Here is a 17941-nt window from a genome sequence, read left to right on the forward strand (position 1 = left end):
GAAGCAGAAAGAGCACAGCTGGATTTTCGGCACTAGGTGGATACCACAAGTTCTGGAAATTGGAAAAAGCATCTTCTAACTTGGAAATTGTGGTGATTTCTCTGGAGTAGTTAGAGGGAAAATAAATACAAACCTTCCCCTACCCCCAAACCCTCATGGTACCACTTACAGAGCAAGTTGTCTGGCTGTAACTGTCGTGTTTGGTCTAAGCATCCAGCCTTTTGGCCGGTGTTGTTAGGTGGGTGATTTTGCTCTCTGATTTCTACACCTATGGTTTATTTGTACTAGCATAGGAAAGTAGCATAGATTTTAGTAGTTTGCCAACCTGGCTACATTTTAAGACTGCTGACAAATTTAAAAATATAGAATGTGAGGGCAGTTCCAGGAGATGTAGGCAATCTAGTTTTTTATACAGTTCCTACATGACTTTGATGGGGCTGGTCTACAGATGTCATTTGGAAACCATTGTTGGTGTTTCCAACACCATGTTAGGGTGTTATGTTATGATTTCAAAACTCTGAGTTCTATTCTTGCTTTCCCTTTGACTTGCTTGCTCTGTGACACTGAGCAACTCACCTCATAGTTATTAATGTGCAGTTTCCTGCCTGTAAAATGAGATATTTTAGCCTCTCTTACTCCCCTGGGATAAAGAAAATACAGGGAGCTGATAGTCTGTAAATAGAATATTTCAAGTGAAAGGCACTTGCACTGGACGATCAGAAAAGTCTTAGAATCTCTGTCCTGTTGAGGGCCTGCCTGTGTGCTTTGTCTAATATCCAATACCATCATTCTTTGAAATGCAAACCTATTCACTTCATGACTTAACAAGTGTCTCTTAGCTTTTGACTCATATACTTTATGCGAAGGCGTTGGACCATTCTGAATAAAGCAGTGTTTTCATTAATGATTTTATAAGGGTCAGAGGTTACTCCTCAAGATCACCAAACTAGAAGAAACGCAGAGGCAGTTTTGGTACCACTGGGGGTTAAAGTTCTGCCATTGCTATAGGCTTCAGTCCCCTTCAAGGGCCCGACGTGGAAACCAAATTTCCTGGAGCTGGGAGGAATGCAGGACACCTTGAACTCCTACCACAATCTCAGTCCCTTTTTGAACAAAGGCCAGAACCAGCCCATGGCACTCAAGTGCCAGGCTCCATACCATGGGATCTCAAGAGTCATTTCCTAAGTCGGTATAGACAGTCATTGACATGGAGCCAGTGACACTGACCAATCAAATGCTTTGCGAGAAGTCTGAGGGTTGGGCCTGAATTGTGTCATCTGATTGATTGACATGCAGAAGACAGCCCCTGTATAAGGGAGATGAAACTGTAAGGAGAATCTGTGAAGTTGAGGGGGCATAGGAACCCCTGCAGGAAGGAAACAGGATTTCCTAGGGAATCAGCCCTGTCTCCCAGCCTCTCCCCACTCCTTCCTGGAGTGCCTCCTCTGGGGTCCAGGGGCACCCATGTGAACTGTGTTGCTTCCCTTGCCACCTTACAGCCTTCTCCCTCCCTTATCACCGATATGACTGGTGATTTGCAGTGCAGGGCCTGTCACATTACCTGGGTACCACCCGCAACGGCCAACTCACTCTTCCCCAGCCAAGTTTTATCTCTCTACCCTCATCCCTGAGGTTATTAAACTGGCAAGGAAATATATGAAATCGGCATTCTTGAATGGCTCTCCACTCTGGGCAAGAAAAGGGAGGACTGTTTCCATGGCTGAAGTGTTCCAACCAATTCAGAGAAAAATACCACATGAAGTCAAAATATTGTTGTCCTGGCCAAGCAAGGGTTTTCCTTTATGACCATGCTGACATGCAAGGTTTACAGCCTTGCCTCTCCCCTGGTGTCAGTGGTATTGCCTGCTCTCTCCAGCTGGGGAATGGCAGTTCAGCAGAGGTAGGGGAAGGATTTCATCTGTGGGAGGTGATAGAAAGGAGAGAGTCCCTGGGAGAATATAAACTCTGTAGTGTGAAAAAAGAGTAGACTATCCAGCCTAGGAGAGGGACAAAAATGAGCTTCGTTATAGTAAAAAGAACTGCATACGCTTCCTTGAAAATCGATTAGAGAAGACATTTTTAAATGTCATCTTCCAGGAATAAAGGCACAGACGCAGAGAATGGACTTGAGGACACGGGGAGGGGGAAGGGTAAGCTGGGACGAAGTGAGAGAGTGTGGCATTGACATATATACACTACCAAATGTCAAATAGATAGCTAGTGGGAAGCAGCTGCATCACACAGGGAGATCAGCTCGGTGCTTTGTGACCACCTAGAGGGGTGGGATAGGGAGGGTGGGAGGGAGAGGCAAGAGGGAGGGGATATGGGGACATATGTATACATATAGCTGACTCACTTTGTTATACAGCAGAAACTAACACAACATTGTAAAACAATTATACTCCAATAAAGATGTAAAAATAAATAAATAAAATGTCATCTTCCTTTAGGGAAAGAAGCCTTATACTAAAGAGTACACAGTGTGTGATTTTATTTATATAAAGTTTAAGAACAGGCAAAATGAATCTAAGCTGATGAAAGTCAGAAGAGTGTGGGTTGCAGGGGTGTGGGAAGGTTCAACTGGGAAGAGGGATTTCTACGGGGGCTGGAAATTCTCTGTACCTTGATCTGAGTGGTGATCACGCAGGTGTATTCACATGTAAAAATTTCTTGAGCTGTATACTGAGTTGTGCAATTTTCTATACATAATTTAGTACTCAATGTAAAAATTTCAAATGAATCTTCCTTTTTTTGGTCACACTTATAAATGTGGCATCTGGATAAAGGGCTGTTCAGTTCGATAGAGACATTACTGATATTGAAAGTGGATTGTATAGCATAAGAGGTGCAGCTGAACCTGACCCAGGAAGGACCACAGGCTTCGGCAGCAGGATGACCTGGGTCCAGGTCCTCTCTGCAGCTTTTACTGTGGATCTTTGAGCTAGCTTTAAATCTCTCAGGCTCAGTTTCCTTCTCCGAAATGTGGATAATAATATTTACCTCTAAATGCTGTTTGGGGGATTCAGTGAAATAATGTACGTAGGTGCCTTTCCAAACACCTGAAATACAGCTCAAAAATAGTATTTATTATTAACAGATAGTAGATATATGTCCACATAAGCTATGATGCTAAAGAATTCCAGTCATAAAATCAGATTTCTATCCTAAAATATTACTGGGAATAAAGGTATGAATCTAAATAACTATTTAATAATAAGTTAAATACTCCTTCACGAACATCTAAGTGGATATTGTTAAAATATGTTAAACTATTAAAACTTATTTAAATTTTTTGAAATCAGCTGCATTCTGTGCTGTAGGATCTTGGTCAAATTATTTAACGTCTCTGAGTATGTTTATCTATAAAATGGGAATGATAATGCTACTTCATTAGGGAAACTCTGATGGTTCACTTTGTTAAAATATATAATGTGCTATGCAGTGTGCCTAACACACTGTGAATTTCGGTTAAATAATTCAATTTGGCAAATATTTGATTAGTGGCTAATATAAGACAGATTTTTTTTTAGTTCTTGGGAATTAAAAGCAAGAATAAAACACAGTCCTTGCCTTCAGGCAGCTTCCAACCTAGTGGGAAAGGCAGACATGTACACATGTATAAAATAATGTGATAAATGTTGTACTAGTATAATATTAGAATACTGGAGAAGCATGCAGGGGTCATTGCATAAAAGTATGATAGTCCATCAAACGTGTGTAGATGGTGGGCATATTTAAATTTAAAAAGAACATCGTGATACTGGAAAATAAAAATTTAAGGCCACCATGTGGTTGAATCAGGGGTCAAGGGATTATTTCTGTTTTAGAATCACAAGCTTATCTTATGTTCTGAATCAGAAGTGGATGCATTAAAACAGCAAAATGGACAGCACCTTCAGTTTGGCAGTGAGTTAGAAGGGGAATGGGATGGAGTTTGCAGCAGCAAAACCTAATTCTGTTGACTACTGTCCACCACAAATGCAGTCTCTTTGGTTGGAGGCCACATCTGTGCATGCGAAGGAAGGGCAGTTCTTCCAGGACACTGTGGAGTCATGTCTACTCAGAGAATCTCACGAAAGCTATGAATGCTTTCCAAGAAAAAAATGGACTTGTAAGCAAACAAAATGGCCATAGTAATTTCCAGTGAGGCTCTTGCTCTTCTGAAGTTCAGGGTAAGAGCCTCTGTTTTAAGAAGACCCCTACTGCTGTATCTTCTCCCCTCTTTGGAGAACCAATAAATATTGGCAGCTTCACTGATTACATTACCATATTAACACTGATGATCCTCAAATGACTTCCGTTTAGTCCCCTGAGTGTGTGATAATCATTTCTGTACTCCATCCTGCCAGGTATTTTCCAAGTGCACTTGGGTGTGAGACTGCTCCAAGATGAAGAGCTTCATGAAAACCCAACTGAAAAAGTCTAGATGCTGCTCTGATAGTTATAAAAACTCTCTGGAGAGTAATATACAAAATATTACTATATAACAGCTAACGTGATCACTGCTATTATGTGCACATTACTATTTTTACTTCCATGACTTAGAAATTAGACTAGAGAGGTATGACATTTGGCTAACGAGACCCAACTGCCCCTGTCTATTTAGCCCATGTTACTGAGGGTCCAGTCTTCTCCCATAACCTCCTTGAGGGATTTTGATGGGCTATGTTGCTTTATGTCTTATCAGCAAGTTCCTGAAGATCCAGTGCCTGGAAGATGGAATCTGGGAGCAAGGCAGCTGCGTCCCAGTGGTGTGTGAGCCCCCATCTCCTGTCTTTGAAGGCATGTATGAATGCACCAATGGCTTTGAGCTCAACAGCCAGTGTGTGCTCAACTGTAACGAGGAAAGTAAAAGGGTAAGGATGACTTGAACTTTATTTTGGATCAGGTTGTGCTCTAGTCTTGGTGACCAATCCAAGAATGTTCCGTAGAAATGATCTAAATGAATTGCAACAGGCAGGGCCTTACCAAGCTGGGATTCTAACCAGGGGTGTTGATATTATTTGATAGGGAATTCAGAAGAGGCCACGTTTTTGGAATATTCTCTCCTGACTTCAGAACTTCCTCTTGGATAAGAAGAACAACCTGATGGGTTGGGTACCTGGGTAAATTGCAAAAATGCTGGGATTCTGATTTGGCAATGTGATTTCCTCTGATCTAACTTGGCTAGAAATGCTGGTATTACACTTTTTTAATAGAACAGAGTCCTGAACAGAAACACGAATTCCTCAGCAAAGGCAAAGCCGAACGCGCTGTTTGACTATTATTCTCCCTAGGATTTTGGCGTGAGAGGTCTCAAGCAACAACCACAGTCTTATCACGGTTATGTGACTAAAATCAATTTTATTTTAGAATCTTTTCAAGTACCACACACATACACGAGACAGGAAGTTAAGCAGACTTCCTAGGCAAAGATCAATGACCTTGACTGCTCTCCTGGAACATGCCTTTATCTCAGTGTCCAGTACTCCAAGGTAAACACTGCAGGACAGATTTGAAAAGAATACTCCATGAAATGAGACCCCTTAGAAATCAACACATCTGTTTGCACTGAGTGTTTAAGGAGTCAAGGAGTTGGCCAGGTGAAGGGAGAGTTATTGTAATTCTAAAATCTTACTTTCTTGGGGTTTGTGAGTTAGTGCTACTCTCTGTGTTTGCCTATAGTATACTTTGTGATTGCTGGGGATGTGAAGCCAAGAGTTACACAAACCAGCATACATGTGGAGAAAGGGACTAGAACTTCGGTGAGATCAAAAGCATCTATGATGTCTCCATTCAAGCAGAAAGGCAAAAAGCACCTCCAGAAAAATTATGAATTAGTTTTACGGGCTCAAACTCATATTGAAAAAAATCTGACATTTGCCACAAGCAGCATCTGTGGGATAGTATGAATGGATCAATGCAAAACAACACCATTGGGGAAAAAAATTCCAAAAACTATCTCAGAATACATGGGCTACTGTTGATAGCTCACCATATCCTTACATCCAAAGGAAAACACATTGTTAATGAATTTTATTAATACAAAATTGTTCATGATTCCTTCACATCAAAACAGCAAAAACTTGTCTTGACTTTGTTTGCGGAGGCGGGGGGAGGCGGTGGTCAGAAACAACATGGTTTATTATCTCAATATTGTCTTTTAGTCCAGGTTCTAGAAGTTGGAGAACACTACCATTTATAATCAGACCACCTTTTCCCCCACTCTAAAAGAAGTTAGTAAAACAATAAGGTACATATGTTTAACTTTTGATATTCTAGCATCCCATCCTCTGCACGAAGGAGGGACTGTGGACCGAGGAGTTCAAGTTATGTGAGAACCTGCAAGGGGAATGCCCACCACCCACCTCGGAGCTGAATTTCGTGGAGTACAAGTGTGAACAGGGATACAGGATTGGTATGTTTGGGAAGGGATGCTGACTTCTGCTCCCAAGTAATCCTTAACTAGGACTGGCTGGATCTTGAATCAGATCCATTGTTCTCCCTGAGGAGTGGATAGAAATTCAAGTTGACTCTTAGCTGCTTCAGTAAAAATGAAATTTATGACAAATTTATTTTTTTTTTTATTCCTCCACTCATGTGTAATGTTGTTGCCGCTGCTGAACCATTTGCATAGTGTCTGGTCACGTTACCCATTTCACAGCAGGCTGAAAAGTGGATTGATTTGTGGCAGGAGTAGTAGTTCTAAGAGGAAAGGTGGAAATGTGTAGGCGCACACCACGCATGTGCTGGGCGCCTCCTCCATTCTCTCTGCTGTTGTTACTGGAGCAGAGAGTTCCTGCAAGGAACAATTTGAAATTGCCTAGCTTGCCTGGCTCAGCAGCCATTCCTTCTGTACAGGGGATTAGGCTCCAGAACCTAGGGGTAACTTCTTAAAGCAGTCATTGAAATTAAAAGTCTCTGTGGCCAGGGCCGATTGAACGTCAAGTTGACTTAAATTTGCTCTGGCTGGACTTAAGCATCATAGAAAAGGGATGCTGTTTGTGGAAAACTTTGTGAGATTAACCCGACGTTTTGAATTGTACAAGCAAGGAGTAATTTTCCAAGTCATTCTAACGTTTGTAATGCCAGTAGGTATCATTTGAGTTAATGAGAAAGCTTGTTAGTTTCTGAGAACGTTCTTCACCATCTTCAAGTTGCTCTTTGCACTGAGAAGTCTTAAGGTCAGGCAAGGAGTAGCGGAATGCTGAGACCATGCCCCTTGTGTGGTGTCTCGTGAGAAAATTCTTATCTCCCCACCCTCTAATTTTTACATTAATATGTCACACACACACACGTATATAGAGTCCTTAAGAGTCATGTAACTCTTTGAGTTATTATACAAGTCAGCAAAAAACATTATAATAAAACTTATAAACAATAAGTGTGAGCTGAAAAGAAACTTGGAGATCATCAAAATCTTTAGATGAGGAAATAGAGAACCCTGAGAGTCTGCCTTCCTTGAATAGAATTTTAGAAGATACTTAAGACGCCACATACAAAGAAATGAAGCAAGATTTTTCTTTAAAAGGCCAACACATGACCAAAATCTCTGCTTCTGATTTCCCCTTGTTTCCTCTTTTAATCACATAGGTTTCTTGGCTGCCTGTGTAATGACCTTCAGTCTAGCGGGCATTATAAATCCACCTTCATGATTCCTGGGCCATTTCTTCCCCAGCTAGTAAAGTTCTTAGGTAGTAGATGTTGCAATCATAAGCTTCCAGGAAATTATATGAGCAGAAATGGTATTAAAAGTACTTAAAAGGCATCAACAAATCCGGGTAGACTTTGGCTGGCCAGAGTCCTGGAGTGGGGTACTGGAGGTCTATGAGACCAGGAATTAAAGCTTTTATTGCTAAGTCATACAGAGATTCAGGGATTCCAGAGGAGGGGGTATATTGGACTAGAAGGAGAAAGGGCACTTGGGCCAAGGGAGTTAACTTGCGGAAGTGGCTCTTTTTAGTAGTTAGTGTAGGAATATCCCTACAGGTACACAGTAGATGAGTATCGACCCTGCCTATGACCATGTTAATGAGGTGACCTACAACGTAGAAAGCAATTGTTTTTGTACTTCCCTGGTGGCACAGTGGTTAAGAATCCGCCTGCCAATGCAGGGGACATGGGTTCGAGCCCTGGTCTGGGAAGATCCCACATGCCGCGGAGCAACAAAGCCCGTGCGCCACAACTACTGAGCCTGCGCTCTAGAGCCCGCGAGCCACAACTGCTGAAGCCCACGCGCCTAGAGCCCGTGCTCCACAGCAAGAGAAACCACCGCAATGAGAAGCCTGAGCACCACAATGAAGAGTAGCCCCCGCTCGCTGGGGGCTAGAGAAAGCCCGTGTGCAGCAACGAAGACCCAGCACAGCCAAATATATAAACAAATTTATTTATTTATTTATTTAGAAAAGAAGTGAGCAGAAAAGAAAAAAATAAATAAATAAAAAAGAAAAATCAAAGCTAATGATTCCAAGATGTAAAAGACTGAGATGTGGGAAGTTCAAGTCTCTTTTGTAAATTTCTGTTCCTTCAGGTGCAGTGTGTTCCCCGTCGTGTATAATCCCCCCTAGCGATCCTGTAATCCTTCCTGAGAACGTCACTGCTGACACTCTGGAGCACTGGATGGAACCTGTCAAAGTCCAGGTGAGGAAAGGATCATTTTTATGTGCCGAGGATGTAAGACTGCTGAACAGTTCTCAACCGGCAGCACATTCCCTGGAGTAATTTCAGAGGCTTTCAAAGCATCCTTAGAGCAAACAACCGCATGGATCATTCCTAGAGAGAAGGATTGAAAATCAAGAAGAAAAAAGAGAAACGCTTGAGAAAAAAGATGACCAATATCCAAAGGAAAGTTTAAAAGATAATATAGAAGGAAGACTCAGAGACATAAAGAATGATAATACAGGAAGGAAATTGAAAGAGAAAATTACCACTAATAAAAAAAATAGGAAGATAAATTAGAAAAGATGAAAATAAAACTGAAAACAGGGAGAGAATAACTAGAGGAACTAAGGAAAGTTACCTTTCCTGCCTCCATTTCCCACTCTCTCTAAACCCCCAGATCCTCTCTGGACCCTCTGATACTCAAAGTCAGTCATGAACGAGATCCATCACATCTCTGAGCTTTCCATTCGTTTTCATCCTCATTTGAAACCCTGAGGATTCTGCCTCCCTGCAGGGTCCACTGGTTCCTACTTTCTCTCTCACACCCCTCCTGTCTCCAGGCCTGGGAGAGGAGCAGATGTCCTCCTGTCTCCTCAATGCCACTTCCAAACTCTTCTCCCTGCCTCCTCCCTGAAATCACCCACATTTGAATCTAATGCCAACAGAATAAAGCACTCACCACCCTCAGTGCAGCTGTCATCTTCTGACCCTCAGTTCACTCCCTTCCCTGATTTTTTAACCACTTTAGCTCCTGGCTCACAGTCACTTTACCTGATATTCCTGGCATAACTCTTACTGATTTCAACACGCACACACTGGATCCTGGGTTCTCAGTTCCACGGCCTCCTTTGACCACCTTTACCTTCCTGACTTTCTCTCCCATATGCTTTCCTTGGCTTACTCTAATCTTGCCACAGTGGCTCCTGGCTAATTCTTGAACAGGCACACTCCCACCTCAGGACTTTTGCCCCGTGGCTCCCTCTGCCTAGAATGCTCTTCTCCTGGGTGTCTTCATGTCTTGCTCCTTTGCTTCCTTCAAAATTTTACTCAAATGTCAGGAAGGCCTCCTTTGACTACCTCCCCTTTCTCAACCATCCTTCGGGGGAGTCATTATTATTTATTTACCTCTATTCCATAGCATTTTGTTCATGTTTACATTCCTAGTTCCTTTTTCATGCTGGGCAAATTGTAGGTGTCTTATGAATGTTGGTTGAGTAAGCAAAGAAATTTTTATAGCATCATTTTCTACTTTGAAAATAAATATATATTTTCTCCTCAAACTGGGAGCACTTGCTGCAACTTCATACTGCTATGTATAATTATGTCCTTGTCAATTTCAAGTTGCCCACCCCAGAAAGAAAACGCAGAATTTATTTTCTTCTTAAACTAAACACCAAATGTTATCATTTGTATCACTGCATTTATCATGACTATGGTCTAGTCAAGAAAAAGAAGTCAGTGGAAGCAAAGGAAATAATGATGAGGTTATTGCCCTTATGTACCCAGGTCCTCAGAGATGAGATTATGCCCCAACCATAGATGTTCCCATTTTGTGGCACTCAGTGGCTCTTGAGGGGCGGGAAATCTAAGCTTGTCCTCACAAAAAAGGAGAAATGCCTTATACACCAAAACAGTTGTATTAAATGAAAGTCTTCTTTGAGTAAAAACCTTGTAACTTACATTGATTTATCTTGAAGGATGTTCCATATTGTACTCAATCTTAAGTTTTGGTGTTCTTCAGAATCACTTGGGCAGTTTGTAAAGGGAGCAGACTTGGGTTCCCCCCTTTAGAGAGACTGCCAATGCCTTGGGGTGTGCATTTTTTAACAAGCACCCCAGGTAATTCCACTGTAATGCTTTGCGAAACACTGCTATTAAAATACTGGCAACATAAATATTTTAAGTACAAGTACACCTATTTGGAGCCTGGCTCATTTGTTTAGTAAATGATGATCTCCTATTTCATGTAAACCCTTGCTATCTCCCATACTTCAAATACCTGGTATCTGGCAAGACTACAGAGCAATGGATTAAATTGCATCATTTTCTCTAGTCTGCTTCCAATGACTTCATTCTTTGTAATAAAAATGATATCTTACATTTGGATAACGCTTTATTGCTTTCAAAGTTGTGTATATATACATAATATATATATTTTGGAAATTTAAAATTTCATTTGAATCTTCTCACAAACCAATAAACTAAGAAAGGAAGATTTTATTATCCTTATTTTACTGACAAATTAGATGTTGTCGGGTTATCTGTTCAAGGTTGCACAGCTTTCAAGAAATGGAGAGAGCAGTGCAGCCAACTTTTCTGACTCCAAGTTCAGTCATTTCCCCTGAATCACCCTGTTGGCTGTAGTCTTTTTTCCCCCTGGTGTATGTTTAGGTTAGTTTGCCTATCAAATAGAAAACAAGTCACTTGCCCTAACTATGAGAACCTCCTCATTCCCACATGTCCCTTCCCTCCCCGTGAAGTCTAACAAAAATAATTGAGAGCGATATTTCCCTATAATACTGCTTTTCCTTGTTGTGAAAGAGTTTGTTTTTAAAGAACGATCAAGTATACGTTTTAGGTTCCTATAACATTTATGTGCCTGTCTCTGGGGGTTCTACTGGTTTTTATTCCTGAACATGATACGTGACTCCTAGAAGAATATACTTTCCATTAAAGGAAGAATTTCTGAGGATTTAGGTAGTCTGGGGTTTTGATGAAAAACAACTCAAAGTGGCAATTGTCAAAAGAAGAGTGAGGTCCTCCTGGGTTCAAATACTATATGACTTACCCGTTGGAGCCTCTGTCTGCTCATCAGCAAGAATGAGGATGGTATTATCTATCTTGAAGTGTTGCTATAAAAATTCAAAATAACACTTTTGCAATGTCTTGCACAGTTTCTAGCACAGAGTTCTGAATTATGTAAAAATGGAATTTAAGTTCACTTAGTACAAATCTTACCTTTGGAAATTTCCAGCCTCTCTGAAAAGATATCACCTGCTATCTATAAGAAAGAAAAATATTGTTCTATAAGTTTTTCGCTTTGCTTGTTAGTGTGTGTAGATAGAGGTGTGTAGGTCATTTGTTTTTTCTGTGCCTTTTGCACATGGGGCTGGGAAGACAATTAATGGCCATTCAGTGCTTCCTATTGGACACCTCTGACTGAAGAAGCAATTTCTAACGGCTCTGGTTATGAGACTGAGAAGAGAGTAAGGATGAATGTATACTATTATTTCTAAATGTTTCAAGAGCATGCTGGCTGTAGGAAACATGAAGTAAGGATTTGAAATTCCCAAATGGACTTTCTGGGCCTTTGTTGTTGTAATGGCGTTTTCCTCCTTCACCTACTGCACCCAGGGATTTAGACCTTTCTATGGTGATGGCATCAGTAGAGACATACCCCTGCAAAAGAGAGGATGCCAAACAAAAGGGCTTCTTGGCTGTCAAATAAATCCCTGCTAGTCAGGGTGACTGAGCAGTGGAAACTGGCAGCTGGGACAGACAGGAGACAGCCAACTGCCCAATCAGTACCATTGCTCATATCTAGAGGGTCTGAGCTGAGGGTGTAGGAAGAGCTCCCCATGGACTTCCGCTGAGAGCATTTAGTGTTTTTCTTATCCCTGCTTTTCCTCTTCTTCATTTTCCACTTTTCTTCCTTTTTTCTGTCATTCTAACACCAAACTGTAAGAGTCTTGGGGGTAGGAATTATGTCTTCCTCAATGCATGATTCATTTCACCCATTGCTCAGAGCGAGGTTGCTGTGTGAAACCAAAGAGCTCGAAGAAGACAGTGCCTCCCACCTCCACAGAGCCATTTCTCATGGCAAACCTTTGGATTTTTCCAGAAAGCCTATGTAAGGTTGATTTTTTATTATTGTCCTTAACCATTGTGTCTAGAGAATGTTTTATTATATCTTGTGACTTTCCTGTTTAAAATAGGAAAATTGACATTTTGACTTACCTTATAAAGAAGTGGTCTTTTGAGAACCAGATTTCATGGAGAGATTTTTTTTTTTTTGCACATAATAAGGCAGTTGTTTGCATGTAAACGAGTTTTTCTAAACTGTATTTGAAAATGTTTCTTTCTGAAATACAAAAGTATCCATCATAACATCTCATTTCCCTATTAGTCTGCTTCATAAATTCAGTTTTCCCAGATTGCATAATCCTTTTTTCCTTTTTTTTTTTAGTATATCCTAATTAGGAATTAGTGAGGTCCAAATTAATGAGATTTTCCTGTGGCTACACACGTTAGGTTTGCAAAGTTCTCAACACTGCATGGAATCCCTCTCTCAACTCCCCAGCTCTTCAACAGAATGGCTCAGTCAAAACAAACCTTATAATTTCTGACTTTGTTTTCCCAAGTTGGTCCCCAAAGGATTAATAATTCCTTAAATATAACCAAAATGTTTTAAGAGGAAGAGAAAAGCAGGAGGAAAAAAAGAAGATAATAGCCACAGTTTCCCACTATCTGATCTCACCCTCCAGTCTGTCCCCTCATCTCCTAATCCTCCCCCTCCCCCCACCCCCAGTGTCCTCTTGATGGGTGCAATTGTGTGTAACAGCTCCAATGACGCTTGCCACACATCACGGGAGAACAAATCCCTCAGACATGAGTCATGAAAAAATCTTCTTTTTCATCTGTTTAAAACGTGGCATTGTTCCCTCTCTGCTTGAGTAAGTCTCAGGCATCAATTCCCTCTTCTCTAGAGAAGAGTAGACAAGAGTGTCTTGGAGGATGGGGGAAGAATAACCACAAAGTATATTGCAGGGTAATGTACTATGGTCCAAATAAATATGCAAAATAGTGCTGTATCTTATTTAGGGCTGCATACATATATGGTAATAAGGAGATCATCACAAACCTGGGCAAGGAGCAGAACTTTGTGATCTGATGTGATTAGTAGCCCATTCTGTCAAGTAACTATTCCTGATAAAAAAACAATTGAGCAATTTTGTATTAGACCTTAATGTTGGCTAACCATCAGTCTTGTGACCTTTAACAACACATTTAACCAGGCAACAGCCTTCATACAGCCCTATGACCATCCTAATAACCCTTAACTGGTTTTCTTTCCCTCTTTCCTCCCTCCCTTCTCTCTCTCTCTCTCCCCCTCTCCTTCTCCCCACTCCTTTCTCCCCCACCCCATCTTCTCCTTTCCCACCTCTGCTCTCCCTTTGTTCTTCCTTTCTTCTCTTTTTTCCCTTGTTTTTTAAAAAATTTTAAAACAGTCCAACCAAGAGGAAATCTTTAAACTGGTTTTCTCATGAACTTTTTCTTCTTGAAAAGTTTAAAACAAATCTTTGGCCCTTAGTTTTCACAATTGATTCATCTGAGAAGTGGCTTGCTAATAGTATAACAACTATAGTTACAATTATATACAAATGTATAGAAATAATAATTTTAAAATTCAGAATAGTTGTTATTAATAGGGAGGATGGAAGGAGAATGATGTTGGAGGGACATATACAAGGGACATTAATTGAATCTCTAGTGACAGACTCTGGAAGCAGATAAAACAAAGTGTTATGATTTGATAAAGCTGGGCAGAGGATATAAGGTTGTTTTTTCAATTATTCTCTATAGCTTTTCAAATGTAATATATAGGATTATAATTTGTCAAAAACATTCCAGAAAATAAGAAAATCATATTGAACTGTTAAACGATAAACTGAGGCATATTAAATATTTTAAGAGTTTATCTGAGCAAAAAACAATTCAAATCGGGTAGTGCCATACTGGGTTTAGGAGTACTCCACCAACAGCAGCTGGGGAGAGACTTGATTATAGAGAAAAGGCAGAAGCAAAGTAAGGACATTATTGATTGGTTATAGCTTAAAGCCAAGTTGGTTGTTCATGATTGATTGCCCTTTGGTTTCAATTTCATAACCTTGAGACATTGACAGGCTTAGATTCTGCTTTGCTTCCACCGGCCACCGTGGCATTAGAGCCACCTCAGTGTAATGGCCTCCTTGTTTAATTAATTTAACACACCTCACCAGGAGCTAGCCCTTCTATGCCAACTTCTCACTAGTTTTCCTCCCATTTCACTTTCCTCTTTCACCTCACTACCACAAATGTGCCCATAAAATGTAGGATCTGAAAAACATTTAAAATTTTCCTCCAATTTTGATCAGTAAGTAGTTATTCAATTAATTCTATATGCAGATCTTTTCATATGAGATGAGTGACTTTCATAGGCCAGAAGATAAAGAAGAAACCTAAAGGTACAACAACCTATTTAACGGTTGACAAGTACTTGTTGAACGTTGTCTCTCTCTAAGTCACTGAAATAAGATGTGTGAGTCGGAGACAGTCCCTATTCCCAAGGATTTTGCAGTCTAGGAAGGTATATGACACAGTTACCAGAAACTTTTGTAATCTGTACAGAGATCAAGGAGGTTGCCAGTCTGAATTAGTCTTAAGACTGAATTATAGAATATTAAAAAATTCATTGAGATGGGTATTGCCAATCCCACTATCATGAGCTTATTGAACAGATGTAGTTGCACATGTATGAAATGATTTATACATAAGCTTTGTTTGTTAGAGCAAAAGACTGAAAATGACTTGAATATCCATTAATATGGGTCTGATTAAGTAAATTAAGGTACATCCATGAAATGGAATAATATGCAGTCAATAGAATGCAGCAATCTGTATACCATCAAATGAACAGAACACCAAGAAATACTATGAAGTAAAATAAAGTTAGACAGTCACACAACAATAAACTAAAGCACTAAATAAAATTATAGTATTTCATACTTTGTGTGAGGAAATAAATAATTTTATATATGTATGTATGTTCATAGACTATCTGTAATGACATAAAAAAGAACTAAAAATAGTATGCAGGAAATTGAGTAGTTGGGGAGTAGTTGTGTATCCTTTTAATTGAGTAGTTGTGTATCCTTTTATGCTTTTTAGATTTTATACTGTGAACATGTATCACATAATAATAAAATTAAATTACATAAAAATACAAAGATGTAGGGGAGTTCCCTGGTGGCCTAGTGGTTAGGATTCTGGGCTTGTGGCCCAGATTCAATCCCTGGTTGGGGAACTGAGATCCCACAAGCTACATGGTGCATCCACAAAAAAAACAACAAAGGTGTAAAAAATAAATTGGAAATAATAAGAGAAAAGAGCACTGGAGGATGTATATGTATAGCGGATTCACTTTGTTATAAAGCAGAAACTAACACACCATTGTAAAGCAATTATACTCCAATAAAGATGTTAAAAATATATATATATATAAAATAAAATGGAGGCCCACTACTGATGCAGAGTAGAGATGTAGAGGCTGGTACTACAAATGGAACAGTGATGAAAAAAAGACTGGAAAGAGAGCTATCACAAATTTCACAATAAATGGTAATTGCAATTTGCTTCAGCAGAGCAAAATGAAGAAGCTGTTATGTGAAAAAAAATGCACATGTATTGTTTCCATCAGATAACTATTGAGTAGCATTTCCTAAAGTGAGTTCCACAGAACATTAATCTGGAGAGATGGTCACAAAAGAAAACCAAAAGCGTCTGTGGTTAAAAAAAAGAGCACTGGAGAAAAAGATTTAAAAGTAAATACAGACAGACTCTTTTTCTTTCTTTCTTTCTTTTAGGTTTTTTTTCTTTTGTTTGCTTTTTTCCTTTGCAATGTATTTTTAGAATTTCTCAAGTATTAGAAGATCAACACTCCTGCATGTAGAAAGGTGGTGGATGGAGTAGAAGGTATGAAGGGCATAAGGGAAACTGATCCAGTCAGTTCAGAGTGTTCTGGCAAGTTCTGGCTGTGGTCGTCATGTGAGGGTGCTGAGGCTAAGTTCCCCTTCATGTGGAGGAATTGATGTACTTCCAGCTACCTCCCCCCATAGACTTTGAGTTCTTTGAGGGCAGTGACAGGACTGGTGGATCTTCAGATCCCTCTTGCTCCCTGAGGAAACTGGGTCGTAGTGAGTGCTACATTTAGTCTGAATTGAATGACTGACTGACTAGGGTGGGGACTGGGGGCCCTTAGTGGATTCAGTGCATGAGAAGGAATAAAGTTGCCATGTATTTGCATTTCAAGCGTTCAAATTACTGCATTTTGCCATTACCATTATCTGGTAACAAAACATTCAGAAAAAAAAGAAAAATCCAGAAAGTTCCAAAAAGCTGAATTTGCTGCTTTCAGGCAACTATTTCCATAGCATTTACATTGTATTTACAGCCATCTCCATAGCTTTTACATTGTATTAGGTATTATAAGTAATCTAGAGATGATTTAAAGTATAAATAGGATGTTATATGCAAATAGTATGTCATTTTATATAAGGGATTGAGGAGCCTTGGATTTTGGCATCCGCGGGGGTCCTGGAACCAACCCCCTGTGGGTATCAAGGAATGACTGTATATATTTGATAATTCTTTTTTTCTTTTTTAGCGCAATGATATTTTTATTTATTTATTTTTTACACCTTTATTGGAGTATAATTGCTTTACAATAGTGTGCTAGTTTCTGCTTTATAACAAAGTGAATCAGTTATACATATACATATGTTCCCATATCTCTTCCCTCTTGCGTCTCCCTCCCTCCCTCCCACCCTCCCTATCCTATCCCTCTAGGTGGTCACAAAGCATGGAGCTGATCTGCTTGTGCTATGCGGCTGCTTCCCACTAGCTATCTATTTTACGTTTGGTAGTGTATATGTGTCCATGCCACTCTCTCACTTTGTCCCAGCTTACCCTTCCCCCTCCCCATATCCTCAAGTCCATTCTCTAGTAGGTCTGTGTCTTTGCAATGATAATTTAAGCAAAGTCGCCTTCTACATTATTACAGTATAGAGTTTTGAATATCAAAAAAATTTTTTAGGGTTTACAGTATTTATTGCCTCTTTAGGGAAACTGTGAAGGAGGACTTTTAGTTTATAGTAATGTAACTCCAGAAAAATACTGCAGATGCGCATTTGCATAACTGACTCTGAGGTATATACTCATATACCTACAGCTTAATATATGCAAATGTCTCCAATCTGATCATTGTACAGTCTTAGCATTCTAGAATGTATAATTTTCAATTACTGGAGTGCTGTTTTATGTAAAACTCATATCTCACAATGCATCATTTTTCTTCTGGTTTCCCTGAATTTCTATTGTACTGAATTTAAAATGTGAGTATGAAAGTCCACAAATGGGTGGATTGGTAGCAGGTTATAAAGAGAACTTCTTTTTCTCTTTGAAACATCTTTTGGGACTTTCTCTTTTCCTGAAGTGTATCTTTTGAAATCTTTAAATACAAAAATTAAAAGAAAAAAAACTCCAT

At 39.8% G+C, this 17941-nt stretch overlaps 1 protein-coding gene across 1 annotated transcript in view; it reads left to right on the plus strand.

Moving 5' to 3' along the window:
* PAPPA2 (pappalysin 2) overlaps window positions 1–17941 on the plus strand; it is a 280753-nt gene that overhangs the window by 221580 nt on the left and 41232 nt on the right. The window contains exons 17-19 of the mRNA XM_060009722.1: window positions 4688–4856; window positions 6262–6397; window positions 8510–8619. Of these exons, the coding sequence (XP_059865705.1) occupies window positions 4688–4856; window positions 6262–6397; window positions 8510–8619 (415 nt within the window). The remainder of the gene's footprint in view (window positions 1–4687; window positions 4857–6261; window positions 6398–8509; window positions 8620–17941) is intronic.

The sequence above is a fragment of the Delphinus delphis genome, chromosome 1, assembly GCF_949987515.2.
Source record: "Delphinus delphis chromosome 1, mDelDel1.2, whole genome shotgun sequence".
In the NCBI taxonomy this organism is placed as follows: domain Eukaryota; kingdom Metazoa; phylum Chordata; class Mammalia; order Artiodactyla; family Delphinidae; genus Delphinus; species Delphinus delphis.